This window comes from Rhinolophus sinicus, chromosome 16, assembly GCF_057876585.1.
Source record: "Rhinolophus sinicus isolate RSI-liver-muscle chromosome 16, RSI-T2T, whole genome shotgun sequence".
In the NCBI taxonomy this organism is placed as follows: Eukaryota; Metazoa; Chordata; class Mammalia; order Chiroptera; family Rhinolophidae; genus Rhinolophus; species Rhinolophus sinicus.
Window position 1 is genome coordinate 11,594,246 of NC_142516.1, and position 27,283 is coordinate 11,621,528.

The 27,283-nt window shown below is 46.5% G+C and overlaps 1 protein-coding gene across 6 annotated transcripts in view; it reads left to right on the forward strand.

The window, feature by feature from the left end:
• Window positions 1-27,283, forward strand: part of TTLL11 (tubulin tyrosine ligase like 11) — a 222,324-nt gene that overhangs the window by 65,013 nt on the left and 130,028 nt on the right. For all 6 annotated transcript variants that reach the window (XM_088793200.1, XM_074330956.2, XM_074330955.2 and 3 more), the window contains one exon: window positions 21,499-22,074. In XM_088793200.1, the coding sequence (XP_088649326.1) occupies window positions 21,499-22,074 (576 nt within the window). The remainder of the gene's footprint in view (window positions 1-21,498; window positions 22,075-27,283) is intronic.

Below are 27,283 nucleotides of genomic sequence, written 5' to 3' on the forward strand. Positions count from 1 at the left end.
GTATTTGAGAAAAGTACAGTTTTGTTATCAAAACAGTATTTATTATGGTGAAGGAGTTTGTATTTCATAGCAGAAGAATTTTTCAGTGAATAAAGCCAAAAACCTGTTCAGTAATGTTTTGCAGTTTCTTGGAAGGAACCAGGGAGCATGGGTCTTCCATTTTCCTCTCCAGTTACCATCCTAAGTTAGCTTTTATTGATTCAGCTCCTCAAGGCTGAATGAAGTGCATTATTTGCAAAATCCCCAGAGAACAATGTTCTCCACTGGGTTTAGGAACTAGGAAAATGTGGAATTATAAGTGGGTCAGAGTCGAGGCAGAAAGAAAACCTGCAATGTGGGGCATATGTTCCTTGTCTTGATTCCACGCTCAGCAAATAAACTTCTGGTGAGTTGATTATTTGCATCATTTTCCTTCATATAGACAATGAATGTGGCTGACTTTGGCTCCCCGATGGTTGAAGTTCACTCAAAGGATGAAGTTTAAGCTCCTTTGCATGCCTTGTAGAGCCCCTGCCTCCCTCTGCAGCCTCAGCTCCCACCATTTCCGAGCTCTTCTTCCTCTGGGATCCTTCCATATTCAAATTTCTTAGGTACTCAGGGGCGCCTCTGCACAGCCTCTCTTTTTGCCTGGAGCGCTCAACCTCATCCTTTGTGCCCCTCTCCCACCTCCAAAGCCGCCTTCTTTCACCTACCAATTTTGCTAATTCTTCAGACCCTTGCTTATCTTTTCCTTTCTCTATAAAGCCTAGTACTCTGCTCCCCATGTCAGGGCGAGGGGCACTTTGTGTTTCTCTCTTCCTGGTTCTTATGTCTATCACACTGCTTAGTAACTACATGTGTAGTTATTTTTCTCTCCCGTCCTGTCCCACAAGGGCAGCGAGTCTCATTCATGACTGTAATCCTAAGTGACCATAACAGTGCCTGGCACCTCGTGGGAAGTCAAGTGCATTTGCCCAATTGAATTGCAAATTAATATGCAGATGCAGTCGTTGGAACAGCTTTGTCCCTTGCGAGTTTAGCCATCAAAAGTTAGCTTCCCCAAGGCCAAGGATATCAGCCTGGCCCAGCCTGTCACTTTATAAGGGCAGGGGCCAGACTTGGGCCGTGAGGAACTTACCGCAATGATGTCATCCAGTGAGATGGCAGCCCCACACAGAGCTCTTACACACCTGCAGCCAGCTTGAGAGGTGTCATGGAGTCTAGAATGCCTTCTGCTTATGCAGCACGGCCCCGTGGCCCAGGGTTCCAGTGCACGACCAGTGGAAGAACGAAGACAGAAGGAGGGGACTCCAGCTGTCAGAAGAAGGCAGATGACTCACAGCCCCAGGCAGACACGCTGTAGGAGCCCTCCTTTCACCTCCCCATCTGCTTTAAGTTTTATTGCCTTTTTGCCAAAAATAGAACTTCACCACCTCCTGCTTAGATATATCGAGTTGTTCTTGTGCCCCTTGCTTAACAGCTCAATTTGTTTACTGGAAAAATGACATCATCTGAAACTCAAGATGCTGTTCCTCTTTGGAAAAGCGCACTTAGGTCCTATTCACTAGGAAGTCCTTTCAAATAGCCCGAGTGACAACTGGCACATGGGTAGTGCTTTGCAGTTTACCACGCGCTTTTTATACACATGACCTCTGTTATCCTGACTCATTGGGGAGTTATCATTATCTCCACTTTACAGATGAGAAGACAGAGATTCAGAATCAAAGGTACTAGCACATGGTTAATTATACACACTCTGCAATTCGTGCACTCAGATCTCTGACTCAGTGTGGTTCATACATTTCCGGTGACCTACTGAGGGCCATGTGCTAGGGTTACAAGACAAGTTAGATGTATCCTTGCCCTGTGCAATCACTTAACATGAAATGAAACACTGGGCCAGGGTCAGGAGACCTGGGTTCCAGTCCTGGTACCGTCCCTTTTTTCCCCCCTCCAGCTCTTTGAGATATAATTGAGATATAACACTGTATATTTTTAAAGTATATACAACATGATGATTTGATACACATGTATATTGCAGAATGATCGCCACAATGTTATTGAACACATCCGTCACCTCACATAATTATAGTTTTTTTTTGTGGTGCGAATATTTAAGGTCTACTTTCTTAGCAACTTTCAAGTATATAAAACAGTATTGTTAAGTGTAGTCACCATGCTGTACGTTAGATCCCTGGAACTATTCATCTGGTAACTGAAGGTTTGTACCCTTTGTCCAATATCTTCCTATTTCCCCCATCCCCCTGCCTTGGCAACCACAATTCTACTCTCTGTTTCTATGGGTTTGGCTTTTTTTTTTTTTTTAATTTCACATATGATATCACACAGTATTTGTCTTTCTCTAACTTATTTCACTTAGCATAATGCCCTCAAGGTCCGTCCACATTGTAGCAAATGGCAGGATTTCCTTCTGGTTTTTTTTAATGGCTGAAGAGTATTCCGTGTGCATGTGTGTGTAACATTTTCTTTATCCATTCATCTGTTGATGGACACTGAATTTTGTTTGTGTGTGTTGGCTGTTGTGAATAATGCTGCAATGCACGTGGGGTGCAGGTATTTCTGAGAGATGGTGATTTCATTTCCTTTGAGTAGACCCGGAAGTGGGGTTGCCGGATCATATGGTAGTTGTATTTTTTAATTGTGTGAGCAAGCACTGTACTGTTTTACGTAGTGACTGTACCAGTTCTCATTCTCACCAATAAGGTGTGAGGCGTTATCTCATTGTGGTTTTGATTTGCATTTCCTTGATGCTGAGTGATGTTGAGCAGCTTTTCATGTTGGCCGTCTGTACGTCTTCTTTGGAAAGGTGCCTGTTTAGGTCCTCTGCCTATTTTTAAATCAAATTATTATTTGCTGTTGAGATGTATGAGTTCCTTGTATAATTTGGATATTAGCCCCTTATTAAATATATGGTTTGCAAATATCTCTTCCCGTTCTGTAGGTTGCCCCTTCATTTTGTTGATAGTTTCTTTGCCGTGCAGAAGCTTTTCCATTTGATATAGTCCCACTTGTTGGTTTTTGCTTCTGTTGTTTGTGCTTTTGGTGTCATATCCTGCTGCCACCTCTTAACTGGCTATGAGACCCTGGCCAAGTCATGTACCCCGTCCCTTAAGGTTTCAGTGCTTCCTCTGCAAGAGGAGAGGGTTGTAGAGCATCACTAAGATCCCTTCCAGTTCTAACCTTTTGTGAATTCTGTGAGTTTGGCTTTCCTGGGCTTCCATAAAACTCCCTGCTGGAGTTAAAATTCTGCATGAAATTCTGCTGCCAGGGCTTCAGTGGGAGCACAAAGGGCCTTATGTAATCAATCTTCTTCTTGCTAACGCTGGGTCGGTGTAGCCCGCGGCTTGGTGAAGTGCTGATAATGAAGGCTGCACGACAGCTGCTTCTGGAACTGCATTGGGGCTGGCCGTGGCCATCTCCTCACCTCCGCCTCACTCCCTGGAGGGTCACGAACTGAAGCTGTGTCTGCATATTCGTCCCAAGTAGTGCTGTGGTATGGTCGGCCGAGGCCAGCAAATATTGGCGAAGCCAAGACCGCCTTCCCGGTGGTTCCCTCTAAAGCCCGTTCAGAAAGACTCACATCTGCCCAAGTTTGTGCACCTATGACTGTTTCTTCTGCCAGGGATACCCTTCCTGCTTTTGCCCACCTGACAGACTCCTCCTAAGTGTCCGTGTGACAGAGCCCAGTGCCGCCATATCTATAAAGGCTTTTTCTGATACCCTTTCCCCACTCACTCCACCTCCCACTCCCCTGCAGCCCTGACCCATGGGCACTTCCTCTGGGTCCCAATTCTATACTCTCCCTCAATCGTAGGACCCCCAAACACCGTATTTTGTTGCATGGTTTCTATTTGAGAGATAGTGAGGCAAGGGTTTGGAGTCATTATAGACCTAGGTTAAAATCCTTTCCTCATCACTTCCTAAGTGTGTACCTTGGGTAGGTTACTTAATTACTCTGAGCCTCAGTTTCCTCATCTGCAGCACCATAGGGATGCTATGAGAACCACGTTCTACCCAAATGGACATTTACTTATTTGCTGTTCCTGCTACACTGGGGGCCCCCAGGGAGCTGGGAGATTCATTTCCATTTCCCAGGTGCCCAGCACAAAGGGGACCCTCTGGCATATGTGTGTGAAATGAATGAATATTGAAAGAGATTTTGTGGTCTTAGATGGAAATTTAAGCTGGAGCGAAGAATGCTTACACAAAGCATTTCTTGTGTTTCTGGCTTATTGGAAATAAACTTATTTTAATTTTTAATAAAAATCTAATCTTGAGACTAATTGTCTCATGATTTGATGATAGATTAGTTAGGAGAGGGAAAAGAGTTAAGACTTCCCTTTGACTGAATGGCATCCCAGCTTGACTTAAACTTTTTTCCTCTTAGACGTCCCCCCCACCACCACCCCCTGAGACAGCCTTGTATAGTATAATAGTTTAAAGAGTAGAAGCTCTATTGTTTAATTTTTCTAAACTTCAATTTGGCCTCAAATACATTTAGTGTTTTAAATTGCAGCGATTAGAGTCTTGCTACTTTGCAGTACTGATTTTGTCTGTGGAATTTTGAGATAAATGTGATCATTACAGGGTTACTGCTGTAAAGTGCTCCCCGCCCCCCGCCCCCCGGCCCCCCATCGCAAGCTCTGCAAAAGAAAAAGTGAAAGAGGTAAACATTTTTCTGGGAGACTGATTTAAAGGTCACGAAAACCCTGCTTCCTAAAAGCGGGGGAAAAGGTCATCTTTCACCCTTCAATTTTTGTCCTTTCATTTCATCCTGCAAAGATTCTTAGTGGTGTCGCCATAGTCACTTGAGTAGAGATGCCTAATTTTCTTCAAGAAAATAGTGGAACTGATCTTGAGTTCAGTGCCTATTTTCGAAGGGAAATTATGAAAATTGCTCTGCCTGTAGCTCCTTTCCTCGTCTCCAAAGAAATGAAGAAATCTCTCCTACTCTGTTTCTTGTTCAACTTTTTTTCTATATAATTGCTTCTTGGAGGAGTTCTAATGAAAGGCGAAGCAAAGTCGAGATTTGGATTTAGAAAGATGTTGTAATGGAATTCTCTGGCCTCGTTAATGAAATATGATTCTCTTGTGTTTTCCTCTCACCGGCACACGTACCCCCCTTCTCCCACCCTCCTTCTGAAATTAACCCCATACATTTTTGAGGAGACTTAGAAAAGTAGGGTAAAAAGATTTGTTTGGCTAGAATAGATCTAATAGTGCTTTCCTATCCTTTTGAAATTAATGGCCCTCTTCCATTTTCTTTTAATTTAACTTTTTATTTTGTCATAATTTCAAACTTACTGAAAAATTGTAAGAAAAATATAAATAACTTCTGTACATCCTTCACCCAAATAACCCCAAATATTGACAATCTACCACATTTGCTTGCTCTCTCTCTCTCTCTCTCTCTCTCTCTCTCTCTTTCTCTCGTAAGCTGCATACAGGGTAACAATTTACTCCTGAACACTCTGTGTGTATTTCCTAAATAAAAGAGCATTTTGGTTTTTAGCTACAATGTAATAATCAAAATCATGAAATTAACATTGATCAGTATTATTTTTTAAATTTAATCATGTTCAGAATCTATTCAGATTGTGACAACTGTCCCAGTAATCATAGTAAAAGAAAATCCTAGATCATGCCTTGCACTCAACGGTTGTGCCCCTTTACTCTGCATTAATCTGGAAGAATTTCTTAGTCTTTCTTTGTGTTTTCATGCCCGTATAGGCTACTTAGCAGACAACCTCTCAGTTTGGCTTTGTCTAGATTATTAGATTCACGATATGCATTTTGGGCAGGAATAGCACAGAAGCAGTGTTGTGTTTTTCTCAGGGGTGTCATCCATACAGGCACATGATATTAATGTGTCTTATTACTGGTGATGTTAACTTCCAACCATTGCTAAGGTGGCTGTCTGCCTGAAAAGTTGCCATTTTCCCCTTTCTAATTAATAAGTATCTTGTGGGAAGATACTTTAAGACTACATAATATCCTGTTACTCCTCTAGTTTTAACCTTGGTTAACGATTCTTGCCTAAATCAGTTACTATTGTGATGGTTACCAAATGCTGATTATCTAAGTCCACCATTCTGTTTCCATTTGTTAGTTGAGTTTCTGCTGCAAGAAATAACTTTGCCTTTTAATTTATTTATCTATGGATGCATGCATGTTCATGTGAGCTCATGGATTCTTATTTTATTCAATGGATTATAATCCTTTGTTATCATTATTTATTTTGATGCTCAAATTATCCAAGATTTGGTCAGTGGAGCCCTGTGTCCTCTTAGCAGTCTCGGTGACTGTGAGAACGCTCTTACTTTCACCACAAGATGCTCTAGGCTTTTCTTGTATTTCCTCTGCCCCAGCCTTGGATTCACTCAAATTTCCAAGAAGCCCTATGTTTTTAATTTTTGAGCTTTTTGTTTGTTTGTTTTTGGTGGGTGCTAAGTGTGTTCATTGCTACAGGGGTGTCATTTCAGTGCCCTCTCCCTTATATAAAAAATATTCTGTGAGAGTCTCTTTACCATCCTGAAATGAAATAAAACCACTCATAGTTCTTTAAAAAAATCCACCCTAAATGTTCTTTAAAGGAGAAAATAAGGAAACGTTCTTTATAACAAAATTCTCTGTATTTCAGTAGGTAAATGCTTTGGGGGGCACTGTTACACTAGAAGACATAATGAAGTAGTCAAATGCTTGTACCTACCTGTGATGAATAAGTTTGGATACAAGGAAAGACAATTTGATTCAACCTTATTCATATTCTCTCTCATATATATGATATTACACATAATGATATATTATATATACTATGTTTTAAACTATTTGACCTTTTGAACTGTTTTGTCGCATATAATCACCGTGTGTAGCACGGGTGACTCAACCATGTGCCATCAGTGATGTGATGCTTCTGAAATATCGAACAACTCTTGATAAAATTCCAGGGGGAAAAAAGGCAAAGTATAACTTTCCCTCTATTTGCATGGAGGTGGCATTCCTGGAGAATTGTGGCACTCAATTTAAATCATGTAGAAAATTCTTTTTGTTCAGATGTGACATGGAGTTGGGTTGTAGGCTCCCTCCATGTTCTATATAAACAGGTTCTTTCACTTTATGAAGGTGTGGCAGGACTGCCCAGTGCGTGGCAGTCTGGCATCCTGGTCCCTGCCCACCAAGTGCTGGTAACGCTCTCCCTTCACTGTGACAACTGGAAACACTCCCAGCAATACCCCAAACCCTCCCTAGGAGGCGCTGCCTCCTCCCTCGTTGAGAACCACTGATTGCTCTGTACGGAGCAGGGGCATTTTCGACTCTCCTCCATAAAAAACACAAATCCTGGTATATTGCTTACAGGTGTTTACTTTTTAACACTTTCCAGATTTATGTCTAAGGTTACCCTGATTCACACTTTACTTCTGGGATGAGAATGTCCTTGATCAGGCTCCCTGAGTTCACTGCCCTAGGTGGCCAGTGGGGGGTGGGAGGCGTCCACATGAGGGAGGACGGTTTGCGACCCCGTAGCACAGCGCCATCCTGCAGGGAGTCTGGTCATAACCTAGTTCTCCAGAGAGCTTATGGAAAGAATCCTGGAAACCCTAAGCAGACAAATGGCTCCATGGTACAGATGAGGAAAGTGAGACCAAGAGAGGGAAAGAGTCTTGGCCACGTCACACAGCGAGTCAGAGATACGAATTAGGTCTAGAATTGAAGTTGGTACCAAAGAATAAACAAATGTTGGGACTGGAAAGGGCGTAACCCCCTCTGGGCGAAACTGCGCCACACCTGGACAGGTGACCAGACTCCAGCCTATATTTGACCATCTTCAGAAATGCGAAGTTTAATGTTTTTTAAGGCAATTCATTCCACTGTGGGACTTTCCAAATTTTAAAATATTCCTGAGTTGAGACCTTTCTCATCCTTTCTTCCCCGTCCCCGCTGGATGTGATTTGGCCTCTTGGTCCCAGGGAACATGTGTGTTCCCTGTGGACTCTATGCCAGCCCTTCAGAAATTTCAAAATCATGTCCACGTCCCCTGAGCTTTCTTAGCTCCAGTCTCTGGCGTTGGACTTGGCACTGAGATTATTGTGCTGAACAGGCCTCACAGGTCTCGTCCTCATGGAGCGTTTGGTGCAGCAGGGAAGCCAGTACTACGTGATGTGAAGCCACCCGCTGACGCTCGCTCCCTGCTTCCTTTTCAAAGTGGTGTCCTGGAAAGAGCTTGGGATCCGGGCTGGCTCCACTTGTGCTGACACTCCACAGCTAACGACTGGCCTTGCGTTGCTTCCTTCACTCTCTGAGTTCTGTTTCCTCCTCTGTAAAACCCAAACAACGACTCTACCTCATTGGGAAGTAGGGTGGCCTTAAAGCGCCCAGCGCTGTGGTGCTCCATGAATGGCCGCTTCTTCCTCTTGCTCTTTTCCTTCCTCCACTGTGACAGATTTGAAGCAGCTTGTAGATATTTAGAAAGTGCTTAAAGCTCAGAAGAAAAAGATTTCTCAGAGTGAAACCACTCAGAGTTACCTCTGCTGCTCTTGGATTCACCTGATGTTAGATAATCAGGGTTTACTTTAAAAATTACACGGGTGAAATACTGACAAGGAGATCGTGGATTCAAGGTGAAGGCAAAGAGTAAATTGTCTCTCAGATTAACTGTTGTGTTTTTAGTGTCATGATACATATTGACTAATGTCACCATTATACATCGACATTATAATCGGCCACATTATTAATTGGAATTAATCGGAATACTGAGCTCCAAGTACATTCTAATTTTACAAGTGTCCCCTGGTTGTGCAAGTCTGGGAAATGCAGGGCCAGAGAGGTTTATTATAATCCTCGTTAGATGGATGAAGATGACGACACTGTGGGGTAACAAACACTCCATTTCTTGTGTCCCTCTGTGTCTGTTAGTCTATGGGATTATATCCTGATACCCTGAAACGCTGTCCTGTTGCGGCTGTCACACAGCTGTCCTGTCTATCTGGGTGCCCTAGGTGAGGTCTCCCATAGAGAGCGCACTCTTTCCAACCTTTCCAACTGTCAGTGTCAGGGGATTCCCTCTGGGGAATCTGCATGTGCTGCCAGGACACGGGAAGATACTGTCTCCAGCCATCTCAGGGCGCTGAGGAGCCCTTTCACCCTGAGAGTATCTAGAAGCAAAATGACCTAGCTGCACGCTCTTCTCTGTGTTTATTTCCCTTCTGCTCTCCTTGAGTCATTAATAAAGTCTTTTAAAGGTTGTTTGCCTCTGGGCCATGGCGGAGCTAAGGAAAGTGGTGGAGCCCATGCTTGGTTCAGAAGCATTAAAGGGGATAAAACTCTCTTCCTGTCCTAAGTCCACTGTGGTGAGGACAATGTGGCAAGGAAAGTGGATTTGCTCCCACATGGAGAGATGGCCTCCACAGCCCCTCTCTGGTTTACTAAGGAACAAGAGAAGTTTCCTTTCGGTGACCACCCATGTTAAGTGACTGGCCAGAGGTCAGGAAGGGGGTGCTAGGCTGACAGTTCCCGTGAGCCATCGGAGAGCTTAGCCAAAGATCTTGTCCAGTGGCCACCTGCTCCCATTGATATAAAGCTGGGGAGGGAAGGGACAGTGTTTGTTTAAGGAAAAGTGGCTTCTAGAGCTGGCCTTCAGGGGCCCAGTAGGGCTCCTTTGTAAAACTCAGCCCAGCTTGGCTTCCAACCTGCACGCTTTTTTAGAACCCACAGAGCTTCACAGAGATCAAAGGCGTGTGGAAGTAATTCCTTATGTGTCAACACCTTCGTGCTTCTCCTTGAAATTTAACCCAGTGATTGAAATCCAGTGCGTGCAGCAGATCCTGTTCTCAGTCTCCTGGTGGAAATGATCAGGCTGACGACTGTCCAGCTGGGGGCCTGGTTCTCCGCGTAGGTTGGTTTCTTGGTTTGCTGGTTTCCATCCCGTGCTTTTCTGGCAGAGCTCAGAGCTCTTGCCCAGCACCACCAGCTCTGTGCTGCTGTACAGGCCCGGTGACTGTGAGCCGGGCAGACCCAGCGGCGGGCCATGCCCCTTGTACCCAGGGCAGCAAGTGTCCACATTCATGGCCCTGATCCCAGGAGCCATCGCAGACCTCCCCGCCTCAGCCGCTCTGCCCTTTCTTTACTGTCCTGCCTTCCTGACCCTTTGACTTGTTACTTCCCATGTGATTCACAGGTCGTCAGACTTCTCTGAACCTCAGCTCCCTTATTTGTAACATTATTAAAAATGATACCACATGCACACAAAGTGTACTAAAGAACAAAGCAAAAATATACTTAAAAAAATAACAAGGAATAAACAAAAAAGAAAAAAACCAGTATCAGTTGATTTCTCATAATGTACCTGTGAGAATTAAGGAAAACAATAAATGTAAGGCACATAGTAGGTGCTCATACATGGTAGTTATTATATAGTATTAATTGCATCTTGAAGTAGTAAGCTGTGAGCCTTCCTCTAGAAATTGTTACATGAACCCTGAAAGATGACATGATTTAACAGAAAAAGTATGGCCTTTGGGTGTTTGAACATACACCTGGGTTCAGATCCTGGCCCCCTGGAGTCTAACCTTGGGGAAATAATTGATCCTTTAAGCCCCAGTTTCCTCACCTGTGACGGGGGCAGGGGGATGATAATATTAGGTTGAACACTATGAGGTTGCCAGTATCTATGGCTGTTTTGACCTATGAAAATGGCAACTTCATACAGCTCGCCCTTTAATGCTTACCACATAGGGTTGCTTTTAAGGATTGAAAGTAATATATGGGAAATACCAAACACAGAGCCTCTATTTCAGGTATTCAGATCACTTAGGAGGCCATTGCAGTAATGCAGGTGAGAAGTGCTGAGAGGAGTAGAGGACGGGAAGAGGCTTGAAGAAGGAGAATTTGGTGACTGGATGTGGGTGGATGATGGGAGAGGAGGTAGAGCTGGGGTGGCTCCCCGGGCTCTGGCTCGTGGACATCGGTAGCTGGTGCTACTATTTACGGACACAAGGAACAAAGGAGGAGGAGATTTGAGGAAAAAGACACTGGATTTAGTTTTGGCCACATGGAATTTCTGAAGCCTATGGAGGTGTCTAATTATGTGGGTCTGGAGCCCAAGAGAGAAGTGTGTGCCAGAGGAAGAAAACCGGGGAAGTCAGCTGCATCCAGGGCGTCCTGGAACTGAAGTCCTGGCAGTGGTTGCAGTCACCCAGGCTTAGCATTAGAAGCAATGTTACCTGTGATTCTGGACAAAATGTGAGACGTTAAACAAGAGAGACAGGGAACTGGGTTTCCACCAGCACTTGCTGAGTCGCGCTCCATGCAACGTTCCGTGCTAAGTGGGGTCAGACAGGGAGGGGGGACCCTGGAGTCGGAGCGTGATTTTCCCTGACTTGAAGGAGTTAGCAGTCGAGTTAACAGCCTCCTTTTCTGTCGGGTCTTGGACTGTGGGGAAGAACCTCTGGTTACAAAGCATAAGAATGAAAATGCGATTATCGTCCATCTTGGAGGATTCGATCTCATGTGTCCACATGGATGAGTCTAGCCCAACGCCTGGGCTCGGTGCCCCACGCCTGAATGCCAGGTGACTGTGGAAGGTCACACTCTCGCCCTCCAGCCCCACTTTCCCCCGTGTCTCCTGACTCAGATTATATCGTCAGAGATCTGGCACTCAACAATACTGCAGACAGTGGGCTGGCATTGGGAGGGAAGACGCCTGGTTTAAGAGATGCAAAACATGACATTGATGTCCTGGTATTTTTTTTTTTTTTAAACTTCAGAGTGTAAAGTATGGCAAGAATGTAAGAGACATACCAGGACTGTGGTGCTGGGAAGGAGGAAAAGTCAGGGCTTCTGATTATAATGTAGGCGCGTACATTTGGAGGGGAGCTAAAGATTATTTCACCCCTTCATTAGCAAGAAAGCCTCAGTATTGGAAAAACGATTTTAGCTGGAAGGGGAGCTTACTCAGCAAGCGAGTATTGTGTTCAGATGGGATCAGCTGTGATGCCTTCTGGGATCTCAGTAGTAGACTGTGGGGAAGAAAGAAAGGGGAGTGAGGCCCGGGAGGCCAGGGAGGAAAGCAGGCTATGGGTTGGACCCTGCTGGGTGGCCCACAGGAGTAAGGGAAACGTGAGGCTGCCCTCCAAGGGGAGCAGGAAACAGCCGAGGGTAGGAGACAGGCCCAGTCACCAGGGGGAGTGCTGGACAGGCCTTCAGACTCCAGCCAAGTTGCTGCGCAATGAGCCTCAGTGGAGAATCTGGAATGTGATCAGGAAACCAAGGCAGAATAATAAATTATAAAGTAAAATGAAATAACAAATAAGAATGCTGTGTAAGTGTCCAAATGCAAGATCTTATTGAACCCTCACAGCAGCCGTCGGTACTGGGCACTGTTCTTCCCTTTGCTCCAGCACCCCACGGCTGGGAGGTGGCCGAGCTGAGACTTGAACCCACATCTGTCTGATTCTGAAGCCCTGCGCTCTGCTGCTCCCCACAGACCCTCAGAGATGTGAATCTGGTGGGAGTGAAGGGGAGCTGCAGCCTGGTCAGAGCCCACATGTGTGCGTCAGGGAAACTCGGGAGAGAGGGGGAGGGGCGGGATGGGGGAAGCCAGGCAGGGCCCACTGGCCCGGCTGGTGCACGGGCTGTCCTTGTGTTCTCACTCCCGTCACTCAGCTTCAGGAGTGGGGGGCCGGGTGTTGAGGGGAGACCTGAGAGGAACAGGGACAGCCTCACTACAGGGCTGGTTCCTTCCTATTAAGCAGGATGTATCGTCCCAGGTGTATTTCTAGAGTGACTTACTGATTGTTCATTAATGATGGGTAGATTATGGCCACGTAAAGTTTCTTTCACTAGAGGTGGGATCCAGTAAACGGCCTTGACAATGGTCTGGATTTGGGCAAAGCACGTGGCGAGGGTCCTCTTTACTGCTTGGTTGTCATGATCGGAAGGGCTGGCCTCCCTGAGAAACCCCTGTGATGCTGTGTCACAGGGCAGCTTGGGCCCAGGACTGCCGCTCTGGTTCCTCCTCTGGCCTGGGGACTACAGGTTTCTTACTTGACTCTTTGGGCTTCAGTTTCCTCTTTCTCCCTAGAATAGAACTTTAAATACTGTGATAGCTGTGAAAAGCAGTGGAATTTATTGTACTATCAAACAAATGTGATGTTATTAGTCGGAACGAGGAGAGACTACTTATCCCCAAGGTCTCTTCTGAAAGACTTCTTCCAATGCGTGAGACAGTTATGGTAGAAGTTTGGGTTGGACATCTGGAGATTTTATGCGGCCCTGCCACTAGCTGTGTGGCCTTGGGCAAGTCTCCAGTATCTTCATAAAGTGTATGTGTGTGTGTGTGTGTGTGTGTGTGTGTGTGTGTGTGTGGTAATTCCTTCCTGGGCCTGGCGGGGCTGGGTGCAAAGATGCGAAGGTAAAGGTAGCTCTGTAGCTGTACAGGGCCCTCCCTACACTGCTGGTTTAGCTGTTTTCCCAGAGCTGTCTCCCTCCTTATTCTGCCTACTACACAGAAGTTCCCACATCTCAACTGCTTTGAGTTTCCCCAAAGAACATAGTTGTCATGGAAAGATCACAGACTTTTGAATCTGATCAACTTGGTTTCAAATTATAACTTACTGCTCCTTGGCTGTGTGACCTTGGCCCTGGGACTCCACCTCTCTGAGCCTCCACTTCCTTGCAGGGCCATTGTGAGGATTCGGTATATCATGACCGTATAGCACATAGCACCGACCGTGTGCTCTACACATGGAGTTTTTCCTCTTATGCATTAAAATACCCTTGTTTCTATAGTTAAGAAGCTGGTTTATCTGCCAATCTGTCAACTAGACCTCTATTAACGGATGTTCCTGGGGTTCATAAATGCCATAGTAATCAAGCTTCCTATTAGTTTCACTTTGGAAAATATTTATTGAGCACCTACTCTGCTACATACTGGGAATAGTGAGTAAAATAAGGCATGGTCTTCCTCCCCAGTGAGCACATAGTCAAACGGGAGAGACATCATTACAATAAACAATAATAACCCACCATATGCGAGCCTCAGCACTGCACATTCTTTAACTTTCGTAATCCCCACAGCAACCCTATATGGCAGAGGGATTACTGTTACCACTACTCCCATTTTCCAGATGAGCAAACTGAGGCACAGAGAGGTAAAATTATTGAGAGTTACATAGCTGTGGCAGCAGCGCTGGGCTTTCTAGTACTGGAGGCAGTCTAGCGTCAGTGTCCATGTTCTTAGCTTTCATAATATACCTAAATATGTAGCTATAACACAATAGAGCTCTAAACTTAAAAACATATGTAGTTACATTACAATCGGATAGAAATGTGCTGCAGAAAGAAAGATTAGATGCCGCTGCTGTGGGAGCACAGAGGACAGGAGTGGCCATTCTGCCTGGAGGGTTGTAGACCAGGAAAGGATTCTCAGAGGGAACCTTTGAGGGGGGCATTAGAGGGTGAGTAGGAGTTCTGCAAGCAAAGAAGTGGGAGAGAGGTCTGGGGGAAGCACGCATAAAAGCGCAGAGGCATGAAAGAGTGATGGGGGGGCAGGAAATGAGGGTGCTGAGAGAGTTATTTAGAGCCAGCCTGCCCAGGAAGGGGGGCCAGCTAAGCCATGCCAAGGAGTTGCACATGAGTGGTCAGTTACAATTCCTTGGGAATAATTACGGTAGTTCCTTTAAACTGCTCAAGTAAACCCAGGGTACTTATAAAACGAGCAGAGGCTTTGTTTTGTTTTCTTTTGCCACTTAGTTTTTAATTGGAATTCTTAAAAACCGGGGAGTGGTGAAAATGTTTGACTCTGTAGCGGCAGGTCCTGCAGCTTTCCCCCAGGCCGGAGGCTGCCCCACTAACCAGCGGGCTGAGAGGTTACTTGGCTACCCTTCTCCAGTTCAAGACATTCCATATCTGAGTTTAAAATCGGAGTCTTACCCCTGCCAGACAGTAGCTCTTATTTTTGCCAATACTGGGAGAGTTGCTGTAGCAAAATTAATCATCTGTATGAGATATTGGACAATGCGGTCGGGTTCCAGGGACCAGCAAGGGGTTTGAGGAGTGAGGTTATGAAATCCTAAGTTGGCTCTGTGGCTGTAGGTGTTCAATTAATAATATTCAGTCAATGAGATGCCCTCCTCACCTCCCCCTCCCCCCCAGACCTGCTCCTCGTCCTGCATTCTCTAAATCTGTAAATGATACCATCCCCCCACATTGCTGAATCCCCCCCTTTCACCCTTATCTCCATCCAGTCACCAGGTGCCCCTGAATCTCCCTGTGTTGTTTCCCATCCCAACCCCACTGCCCCTGCCCCTTCAGGACGTCGATATGCCCCCATATCGTCCTGCATCTAGTCTCATTCCTTCCAAACCATCTTCCTCATGAGTGCCAGAGTGATATGGGTGCCATGTTACCTGCCGGTGGAAATCCACCAGTGGCCTACAGATCAAGTACAAATACAAGGCGTTTTGTGATCTTTTCTGGCTGCCCCAGCCTCTCGTTCCCAGGTGAGCTCTTCGCCCTCTCCATACTTCCCCAGTGTACCCTGGCCCGTTGTGGAGGCTTCAGCCATCATCCAGGGGCCCGACGACCCAGATGACTACAGAGCCCCTCCAGCTGTGTGCCCTCTAGGCTCCACCTTCCCCCAGCTTCCTCTAAACCTCTCTCACGCCTCCTATATGCCCTGGGAACATAACACCATCCACCTAGACATTTGGAAATTGTCCTAACGCGCCTGTCTCCCTCCCTAGTTACCCAGTTCTGTCAATTTTACCTCCAAAATATTTCTCAAACCCGCCTCTTTCTCCCTGACCCCACTGCCAGCTTCGGTTCAGGCTCCTCCTCTCTGCCCCTGACCATCTACCCGCTCCAGGCCATTTTCTACACGGCAGCCAGAAGAATATTTCTAAGTACACATCTAATTAAGTTGCTTCCTCCTCAAAACCCTTCAGTGACTCCTCATCACTTCAGGACATTGTCCAAGCTCCCAAAATGATATTCAAGACCCTTCCCTGCAGGCACTGCCTCACACCCAAGCTTGGTCTCCTTCCATTCCCCTTCCTCACACATATCCCTCATTCTAGGGTTTCCGGGCAGGAATTCCCACCCATTCTCAGGAATTTCTTTTGCTTTTCCATTCCCGAATCCCGAGAAAAGTTGGTCGGGAAATCGGGAAAATCAGCTCCTTGGACCCAGGTGGTTGGTACTATCGACCATCGCTTTGTGGAAACAATTCATCGTGGAGAACAGAAAAAAGTTTATATCTCAGGATTCGGGAATGGGAAAGCGAAAAAAATTCCTGAGAATGGGCAGAAATTCCCTCCCAGAAACCCTACCTCATTCATTCTAGACATGGGCTCTGAATTGCCTGTGTTTAAATCCTGGCTCCCCATCCTGTTGACTGTGTAACCTCTGGCAAGTTACCTACCATCTCTGGGCCCCCATTTCCTTATCTGTAAAACAGGGTTGTTGAGGATTAAATGAGATAGTCCACATCGAGTGCTTATGACTGCCTAACCCATAATATTAATAAGTGGCCTGTAGGTGTGTGCTAAAGTTATTGCTGTCGTCGTGACCCGGCCCCTGCGGTCCCACGAGTGAGACTTCAGTGCACTCCCCACCCCTCTCTGCTCTCCAGTCGTCAGGGCTGTTTGCAGTTCCCCAGATGTATTCCACTCTCTCCCGCCTTCACAAAAACCGCACTGTGGCAGCATGTTACCTGCTCAGTTCTTCCTCTCGGCCTCACCTGTCTACCTCCCACTCTGCCCCTTCCTGGCTGGCCCTCAGTAACCTAACTGCAGACTGCTTCCTTCTCAACTGACTCAGAGATCACCTTGAACACTGGGTGTAGGGATTTGCCCAGGGTTTGAGGCTCGGGCCACAGAGGCTGGAAGGGGAAGGGGCTGGCTCCTGCACCCTATCCAGCATGCGCTTTGTGACATGTCTTTGTCTACCCAGGGGCATGTTTTGGCTTAAGATCTACTTCCTGTGCCTGTGACACCAAGGGTCTCGGTTGCTAAGGTTGGATGCGAATCCATCTGAGTGACAGAGGACTGTTCTAACTGGCTTTGACTCCCCTGGTATTGCAGACCCAGTATTTCTTCAGAAGCTGTCCTCTTACCTACCCCTTGCTGCTCATAATGCTTTGTGGCTTGGTATTCCAGTTGCTGAATTTCTCTCTCAAACTATTTTAGCTGCTTTCCCCTGATGCCCAGCCGACTTCCTCAAGTGCATCATAAATCTCCCGTCCAGATCTCCGCTCTTGTCCGTTACCCCAATGCGCTGATCCCAGCAGCTCAGTGAGAACTCTCCGCTGACTAATGTCACTTGTGTGTTTGTAACACAGCCTTCAACCGTGCTGATGTCAAGATAAATCATTGTTTAGAACCTGTTAGCTGGCGGAAGCCAGGGACCTTGGTGTGACCCCCTTTGTTCTATAGGTGAGTACAACAAAGCCCAGGACGTTAGGTGACTCTCTCAAGGTCACACTGTCGGAAATTACCTGCCTAAATTGGGAAGAGAGTCCAGATTTTTCTGTCTTTTGTGTCAGTACTCTTTCTGACTCACCAAAAGCTATTTCTTTTCTTTTCTTTTTTTTAATTAAAAGTTTTTACAACTTCACAAAAATTGTGGCAACATACGCATAACATAAAATTGACCATCTTAACCATTTTTAAGTGTTCAGTTCAGTGACACTAAGTACATTCACACTGTTGTGCTACCATCACCTCCTTCCATCTCCAGAACGTTTTTTATCTTCCCCAACTAAAACTCTGCCCATCAAACACTAACTCCCCATTTTCCCTCGCCCAGTCTCTGGTAACCACCATTCTACGTTCTGTCTCTATGGATCTGACTATTCTAGGGACCTCATACAAATGGAACCATCCAGTGTTTGTCCTTTTGTGTGATGACTTATTTCACTTAGCATAATGTCCTCAAGGTTCATTCATGTCGTAACATGTGTCAGAATTCTCTTCCTTTTTATGGCTGAATAATTTTCCGTTGTATGAATATACGATATTTTGTTTATCTCTTCTGTTGATGGACGCTTGGGTTGCTCCACCTTTGGCTGTTGTGAGTAATGCTGCTGTGAACATAGATATACAAACATCTGTTCGCCAAAAGCTGTTCCTTATGAAAATCTTCCTAGTTAGGGGCGTTCCTGCTGCCTACTATTGCTACTAATATTTTCTGTTCCTAATGGAATCTTTGGAAAATACAAAAACGCACAATGGAAATGATAAACAGCACTGATATTTTGTGGCACATATTTCCAGGATTTCATATTCGTGTTGCCCATCATTTAAAATGTTTTGTGCAGACTGAGAGACTTTTCACAGGGAGGCCAATCTGTGTAGTAGAGAGAACATGTGAAAATATATAAGACAGAGAGTATGAAAACTCAATGTGACCTTGGCCAAAACTGGTATTTTAGAGATGAGTTCATCCAAAACATGATCTTGCCTTCCCAGTACCACAGCTTTGTAGTGGTGCTTCTTTAAGACCATTTAAACATCTTAATAGAGTGAATTTTGAATGGGGATCTTTCCCAGTTACATTTCTTAAATATCCACTAGGGGGCAGTAAAATACACATAATCTTTTTAATGGGCCGGATGAGTGCCAAGCAATCAGGCCTCAGCGTCCTCTCCGCATCTCTTTCAGCCATCCATGCATACAGTTACAAGATAATGGGTTTCCCGTCCAACAGCAGGTTGGGGTAAAAATGAAGATACCATCAGATTAGCCTAAGTGCAGGTCTTCCAAACGTTCAGGCTAGTATCAATGCCTAAAACTTCATTCAATATGTTGATCCTAGATTGCATTTTTGTTTGATTCACGTTAGTCCAATGAGTCTCAAGCCGAGTGAACATCAGAATCACCTGTCGTGCCTTTTCCAAAACACGCATGCCCAGGTCTCATCCCAGATCTATTAAATCAGAATGTCTGGGGCTGGGGCCTAGTTATAAATGGACTATATTTAGATTCTGGTCGATGACTGCTTGCTAAGAACCAATGCATTAGTTCTTGACTTTAATAACTTTAATAGCTGGGGGGAAAGGGTCGCCCTTGAGTAAAACCTCAGAGGAGAGTGAATGTGAAATTGTGGAAAACGTTCTCCTTTTGTAAAATAGAAGTCGCGGAAGGGCCTGGTGCTATGGGAATCACGTTCGGCACTGCCATGAGGCTTTCCCGTAGATTGTGCCCGGAGCCCCGGCCGCAGGTCTGGAATGGGGGCAGTCCTGGCAAACTCAGGGTCTGTGGTTACAGTTCCAAGCAGGCCATGCGCAGGGGCCAGACTCTAGGGTGAGGACGGAGTTCAGATACCAATACTGTCTGCTATCTTAAGAGGCTCTTTTTATAGTATTTAGGAAAAAAGAGACCTTTAATTTTTATCCGATCCGAGGTAAAAATGGCACAGAGAACCTACTGTGAGATCAGAAGTCCTCAGGTCTCATCCTAACCACCCCCTACCCAGGTACGGGACCCAAGGCAAGTCCTGTCACCTTTCTGAGCCTCAGCTTCCGCATTTGAATTAGGAGAGGATCCTCCTGGTTCTAAAAATTCAATGATTCTGTTAGTATTAATAATCCTGATTTGTATGGTACTACTCTGGCAAAGAGCAGAAGAAATATTCAGTAATGCAATGAATGGCAGAGACTATTGACCATGTAGTTTAATTTATTTAAGGCATATACGCTGATTTCAAAGGAGAAAATATTGCTCCCGATAATATATTGAACTGTTAGTATCTCCAGCATAGCAAAATCTTTCCAGAGGGAGAAATTACCCATCAGTGCAAACTTGACATTTTTCACTTCCTGATCCATAACTGCCATTTCTCCAGCACACGTATATTTACTGTAAAGGGCCAAATGTATGAATGCTGTAGATGAATATTAAATAACTACATAAACGTCAAGGTCACAGTTGTGAGAAACGCTCAGTGGAGGGCCCTGGGAGGCTTGCATTGATCTCTGGTGAAGTTCCATTCTCGAATCTTGCTGACAAGGGGAAACAATTGATGTGGACCATTATTAAGGCTTTAAGTGTTTCTCCATTGTTAAAGATCTTTTACAAGCCTGGAGTAACTGATAGTGCCCAAGGAATTGGCAAAAGCTTCACTTAGAAATATAGGCTGGTTGGAGGGATAAGTAAAACCCAGAGTGCAGGTGTCCTGAGTTGGGCTTACGCAGCAGAGGTGGAGGCCAGGGCAAGCCCAGCACTGGGCATGCCGCCCCCACTCTGAGTTACGCACTTCAGAATGGAAAGAAGCCCTGTTCTCCGGCTCTTTCACACCAAGCGCTGCAGGGAGAGTGGCTCCATCTTTCAAATCCATCTTTAAATATCCTCCAGTTCTCCCCGCCTCTCCTGTGAAAACCTCCTCTCCCGCCATTCAGTCCATCTTTATAGCTGCACGAAGGATGTGACAAGTGTCCAGGGGAATTGAGCGTGTATGAATTATGCAGACCCAGAGATCTAGACTGACTGTCTGGACTGGGCAAGTGCCCTGGATAATTATGTGAGTGTCCTGCTGACCTGGACCTGGGAGGAGAGCAAATATTATGGATGACCGAAAGATCTCAGCAGACTGAAGGATTGGCCAAGTCTATAATGGACAAACCTAATAAGAAGTATAAAAGATAAAACTAACATATTCCATGTACAAGGTCTGTGTTTGGTATTGCGCTTGGTCCTTTGCACATTTCAGTTTATTTCTTTTTTTACAATGACCCAGTGAAGGTTGGTTTTATAGCCCCATTTTAAAGATGAGGAAACCGAGGCATGGTAGTACAGAGGAAGGTGCAAGCATGGTGGAGTCCTTGATCTAGATTCCAATCCCAGTTCCACCCCTCGGTTTGCTGGCAAGTTACTTGATCTTTGAAAAACAGCAACAGCTAGGTTTTAATGGCTGCGTGGTATGTGTCAGGTTCTGTGGGCTTAGCTCTTTGCATTTATTACCTTGTTAATCCTCAGAACAATCCTTCGCCTATTTTTCAGATAAGGAAGGCACAGATAACTTAAGTAACTTGACCAAGGTCACACAGTAAGTAGCAGGGCCGGGATCTGAGCCCAGGCAGCCTGACGCTACGCCCATGCTCTTAACAACCCCTGTACCCTCTCCATTTCCTGTGTTATAAAAAGAGAACTGCCGTATTTCCCATGAGGGTTAGAGGAGATAACTTATGACCAGTGTCTCACATAGTACCTGGCACATAGTAGGCACTCATAAATAGTTCTTCTTTATCATCATCATCGTCCTCATGAGCTAATAACTAGCAATGATCTGAGATTCGCACCCAGGTCTTGTGACTGCAAATCCGCAGCACTCTCAGCCTCCCTTCTGCAGGACAAGATTGAGGGCAGTCCTCAGGTCACTGTCTCACTGTCTAGTACAGTGTTACCTCCCTGACAGGTGCTCCGTGAGTACTCTCACAGGCAGGGCTCATTCTGGGGGTCCAGAGAGGAAAATAACGTAATGCTAACCCTTCTTTTTTCCCCCAAGGTACAAATGGTGAAAGATGGTGACCCCTCCTGGAAGCCCACTTTTATTGTGAAACCTGATGGCGGTTGTCAGGGTGATGGAATCTACCTCATTAAAGACCCCAGTGACATCCGCCTGGCAGGGATGCTCCAGAGCAGGCCGGCGGTGGTCCAGGAGTACATCAGCAAACCTCTCCTCATCGACAAGCTCAAGTTCGATATTCGTCTGTATGTCTTACTGAAGTCCTTAGACCCCTTAGAGATTTACATAGCCAAAGATGGACTCTCTAGATTTTGTACAGAGCCATATCAGGAGCCCAATGCCAAAAACCTGCATCACATCTTTATGCACTTAACCAACTATTCACTGAACGTCCACAGCGGTAACTTTGTCCATTCGGACAGTGCTAGCACAGGCAGCAAAAGGACCTTTTCTAGCATCCTTTGTAGGTTGTCTTCCAAAGGCGTTGACATCAAGAAGGTCTGGTCTGATATCATCTCCTTGGTGATTAAGACTGTCATTGCCCTGACGCCAGAGCTCAAAGTTTTCTACCAGTTGGACATCCCCGCAGGGAGGCCGGGGCCCACGTGTTTCCAGGTAACCATCACCAGTGCTCGGCCGAGTTCTGGACCTTGACGGGGCCTACAGAGGGGTGCCCGGCCTCGTGTGGAATGAGGGGTTGGGGTGGGACGGCCAGAGGTGGGGAAGGGTGGTTGCTGGCGTGGGCTTTGATGTTAAACTAGGGTCCAGCTTGCAGCTCTCTATTTGCTAGCTGTGCGATTTGGGGTAATTTGCTTCCCTTTTCTCATCTGTAAAATGAGACTCATAGTACCTCCCTTAAAGGATTCTTGTAAGAATTAAATGAGACAACATATGTAAAGCACAGTGCCTGCCATTCATTTATTCATTCTTTCTTTCGGCAGCTTTTACCACCTGCTTAGTAGGAACCAGGCACTGTCTGAGGTCCTAGTGAGACAGTAAGTCAGGTCCCTGTGTGAGACAGATAATTTAAAAAGCAATTAGTATAAAGCGTCACAAGTGCTAGAATGGAGTAGGAAATGTGCTGGGCACTGTGAGATTGTGGGACCGTCTAACGTTTTCTGGGCGGGAGTGAGGGTGGTCTGGGAGGGCTTCCTAGAAGAAGTGGCAGTTAAACTGGAACCTGAAGTAAGAGTTAGATGAACCAGGCAAGACTGATCGGGTGAGGGAAGACAAGGTATTGTAGGGGGAGACACGTTTGCATTGCTTGGGGGACGAGGGACGCATGCAGTGTTTGAGGAACTGAAAGAGGTTCAGTGTGGTTGGAGGGTGGGGCTCGAGGCAGAGACGTGGAGAGAGATGAAGGAAGATGAGGTGGTGCCCATCGTGGAGAGCCGAAGGCCGTGGGGGCACTGGAGGGTATTAGCAGGGGACTGATGAACTCAGGTTTGCATGTTGCCAAGAACAGCATGGCTGCAGGGGGGATGGACTGAGACAATACTGGGGACAGGGAGGTGACTAGTGAGCCGAGTGCTTTCATATGAGTGAGAGATGACGTTGGCTTGTATTAGGACGGTCTTGGCGGAGATGAAGAGAGTAGATCTGAGAGCCACTGAGAAGGTAGAATGGCTGGACTTGGTGAGTGGATGGAGCTGGTGGAGAGAGGAGAGAAGACGGCAGTGAGGGGTGGGGAGAAGCAAGGGTGAGTGGCAGGTGGCTTAGGCACTTCCCCCCGTGGGGGGAACGTCAGGAGTCGGCCTTGAACATGTCTGAAATACCTGTGTGACCTGCAAGTGGAAAGGGAGTAGACAATTGGACATTTGGGCCTGAAGTTCGTGCGCGAAAAGTCTGGGCTGAAGAGAACGATTGGGAACTCAGATGGCGACTGAAGCCCAGAGAGGCTGCCAAGTGAGGCGAAGCCGGGGAATACCCGTGTGGGGACCACCATTTAAGTGAGGGACAAGCGGAGGAGGGGGGCAGGAGAGGAGCCACCCTAAATGCCAAGGACGACGCGCTCTGTCGGCCTCGGCAAATGCTGCTGAGCTGTCACATGGACCAGAACTGAAACTGCGCCTGGTGCTTCCTGACTTCAGTGCAGTGATGGGAGGGGTCAGGCTGTGGGAGGGAAGGAAATGGGAACAAGGGCGGAGCTTCTTTCAGGTTATTTGGCTGTGAAGGTGGGTTGGGTGGGGCTGGGGTACGTGGCGTCCAGGCCCTCACGAGACAGTTTCCACCACCAGATAAGTCAGAATGGGAAGGAGATAATAAGGGGTACCTCTGGGACCCTTTTCATCTAATCTTTAAAGTAGTAAATGATTTTGTAGTAGTTGTGTATAACACAAAGAATGCATGGAACAATATGTAAGCTATGGAGCAGAACCACAGAAAGATCATCCGAAACCCACCTCCCAACCCCAGATCTCCAATTACTATGCTTCTCCCCATCACATTCTCCACTCACCCCTGAGGCAACCATTACCCTGAATTTTATGTTTATCATTTCCTTGCTTTACAAACACTGTATTACCCACGAATGTATCCCTAAACAGCGTGTCGTTCTGCTTTGCTTGTGTTTGAGCTTTATAAAAACACTGTGATAAAGTATGCGGACTTTGGTAACGTGGTCTCCCACTGCCGGTTCTTGTGGGTCCTTGGTACTGTTTCCTTTGCATTGCTGTATATCCCATTGTAAATATGCATAGTTTGTTCATCAGTTCTTCTGTCAATGAACACTTGCGTTGTTTCTAGTCCTTCATGGAAGACTGTGGCAGGAAAGTAACAGTAGTGTGGAGCGGGAGGGAGAGGGGAGGCAGTGTGGCAGCAGGAGGGGAGGCTGCTCGTGAGGTGCAGCCCCAAATCCAGGGAGGCTGCCCTAGGGGCTGGGCCCCAGTCCACAGGGTTTCCAGGCAGGCTGGTGGAATCCTTTGGAAGGGTGTTCAGGTAGTGATCAGTTTCAGGAGGGGTTAATTGTCATCCAGGGGTCTGTCCTTAGGCACTTGGACCCCAGGCTCCAGCCAGAATGTCCAGCTCAGCCCTCAGGTACGTGGCTTAAGGTGTGAGAAAGGGTCAGTGGGCAGGACTAGAGGTTGGACCAGGAAAACCAGGTCCTGGCCCGAGCCAACAAAAGGTGAGGGCAAAGGTGACAGTTGCAACGTGGAGGCATCCAGGGGTCATCCCGGGGGACTGTGCGGTCACAGCTGTTTGACAGTGACAACTATTCCAGGAGTATCATGTGGGCCTGGCATGCATGGCCAAGCCACAGAGCCCTGGCACAGTGAGAGTTCAGGGTGGAGGGCAGCGGTTGTCTTGCTATGGACAGGCTGTCTGGGGCAGCCCATCAGGGTGGAACCGGGGGCCCAAACTGTGGGTAGCTAGAGGGCAGACAGGGAGGGAGCCACTGGTTTGGACAGATCTCATGGAGCAAATGGAACTACAGCCCTGGGACCGTTTTCCATTGCTTGACCACGCTAAGTGCTTCCAGGCCTGGGGTCTGGGGAGGCACGCAGCGCTAGAAGTAAACTCCAGGGGGAGCTCTTCCTCTTCCCAGCTGTGTGACCTTGGGCTAGTGTCTTCACCACCCTGAACCTCTGTTTCTTTCTGTGTGAATCCCCTGCACTCACTTCCCTACCTGCCTTCTTAGGAGCATTGTGAAGTAAAATGTAAGTGAAAGTGCTTTGACAAGGTAGAAAGTGTTAGATGTTTGAAATGTGTTTCACCATACATTTCAGATTCACGCTGATTTAGAAAATATTATCCTTTTCTCCCTGGAGTCCACTCTTGCTTTCTTTATTCTTACCACTTGTTAAAACACCAATTAGTTTGGATCTCAAACTAACTTGGAAGCCAAAGATTTAGGGACAACATCTAGTTTTGCCATTGATTTGCTGTGTGTTCTTGCATAAGTCACTTCTCTGTGCCTCAGTTTCCTCACGCACCTCACAGGGTTGCTATCCAGCTCACATGAGAGAAAGATTATGAGGGGCTTTGCAAGCTATAATGTTCTGTGCGTGTATAATACCTTATTTCTTTGCTGTGAAGCCCCATTTTCTTGCAGCCTGGGCCTGGCCCAGATTGCAGCATTCCAGAACATAAACCCTAGCCAACAACATTACATTTATTTCAAACATGTGACCATGACCCCTTTCCCATCATAGCCACAATAACTACTTGGGAAATTGTCATGGCCCATAGCAACTGCTGGCACAGCTCAGGCTGTGGGCAGCTGTCCTGTAATCTGTTGCCTAGAAACGTGGCTGCCCTGTCATTCTGGTCTTTCCCCCTATCATTGCCCAGGCAGCCGCCAGCAACATAGCCTCGTGCCAGTCTTCCTGAGGGCAGCAGTGTGACCTTGGCTTAAACAGTAAGGTCCATCTGGGTGTAGATGATTCATGGGGCAGAAATGCACATGCAGAGGAACGGTTTCCAGCTCAGCTTTCAAGAACATTCTATCCCAGTTTCACTGCTTGGTCTCTATCTGCCTCTAGCCCAAGTCTAATTCTCTTCTAGGTCATGACCCTTCCCCCAGATATCTGGAGGAGATGCCTCCCTAAATCCTAAGGTGCTTCTCCTCTTTCCTCGTTGTTCTTTAACTGCCTCCTCTCCTCCTTCACCCTTTACACCCCATAGGAAGGAGGCGGAGAAGCAGTCCAGCCGTTGTGCAAGCGCTTGGGTTTCGTTCTCAGATGCCCTGAGTTTGAGCTAACCCTGGCTCCTTCCAGCAACTCTAGCTGGTGAGCTTGGCAAGTTAACCTCTCTTCATCTCAGTATCCTTATCTGAAACTAGAGATGATTTTTATATCTACCTCACAGAATTATTGCAAGATCAGATGAGAGAAAACCATATAGGACATTTGGCACAGTACTGAGCACATAGTAATAACTTAATAAATGACAATTTTTGTTATTATTGTATGGTGTGTTATTTGTAACAACAGTTCTCAAACTTGTCTATGAGGAAGCACCGTGACATTATAGGAAACCTTGAAATTGTCCCCTTAATGGAATGCCAGTGTTCCAAGGAACATAGTTTGAGAACCAAGTCCTTAGCCTGGCATTGGTTGCCTCCCAGCCTGGCTCCAGCCTCACTTCCTTGTACCCTCCCTGAGCCCTATGGGCCTGCTAAACAGACTGATTCCTGTTTGTTAGGTATAGCTTATGTTTTCCCAATCCTGCCTGCTGCTTCTCATGGCCTGCCATGCTCTCTTCTATTCTCACTTTTTTGTTTTTTAATTCAATGTCTTCCAACAAAGTGCCGCTCAGATCTCACCTTCTCTATAAAGCCTTCTTGACCACTCCTGATATTTATGCTTTTTTCTTCCTTTGGACTCAAACACATTCCCTGGGCACAGACGAGCCCTGAGCTAGTTTGGGAGCATGTGGTTGTGGATAAGACACAGTCCCTGCCTCTGAGAGGAGCTCAGTTGAGTGCAGAAGTCCAACACGTGGGAATTATAATTCCTTGTAATAAACGCTGTAAGAGGGCATATGCAGGACGCAAGGAGAGCACAGAAAAGGGAGGAACTAACTTTGCGTAACCCAGGCAGGGGAGACTTCCCAGAAGAAGAGATGCTTACGTGGGAGCTTAAGGCATGAAGAATTTGCCAAGCAGAAAAAGGTGAGGGCTGCCACACTCCCCAGGTTTCCCTCCTATGTCACTGGCTGCTGCTTCTCAGCCCCTTCTTCTAGACTCGGCAGTGGTGGACATCCCCAGGACTCGATCTTTGGAAAGTTCTCCTCTTATCTACAGTCGTTCCCCAGATGATGTCATCCAGCCCATGGCTTTCAGTATCAGCTATGTGCCATTGACTCCTAAATTTGTATTTCCAGT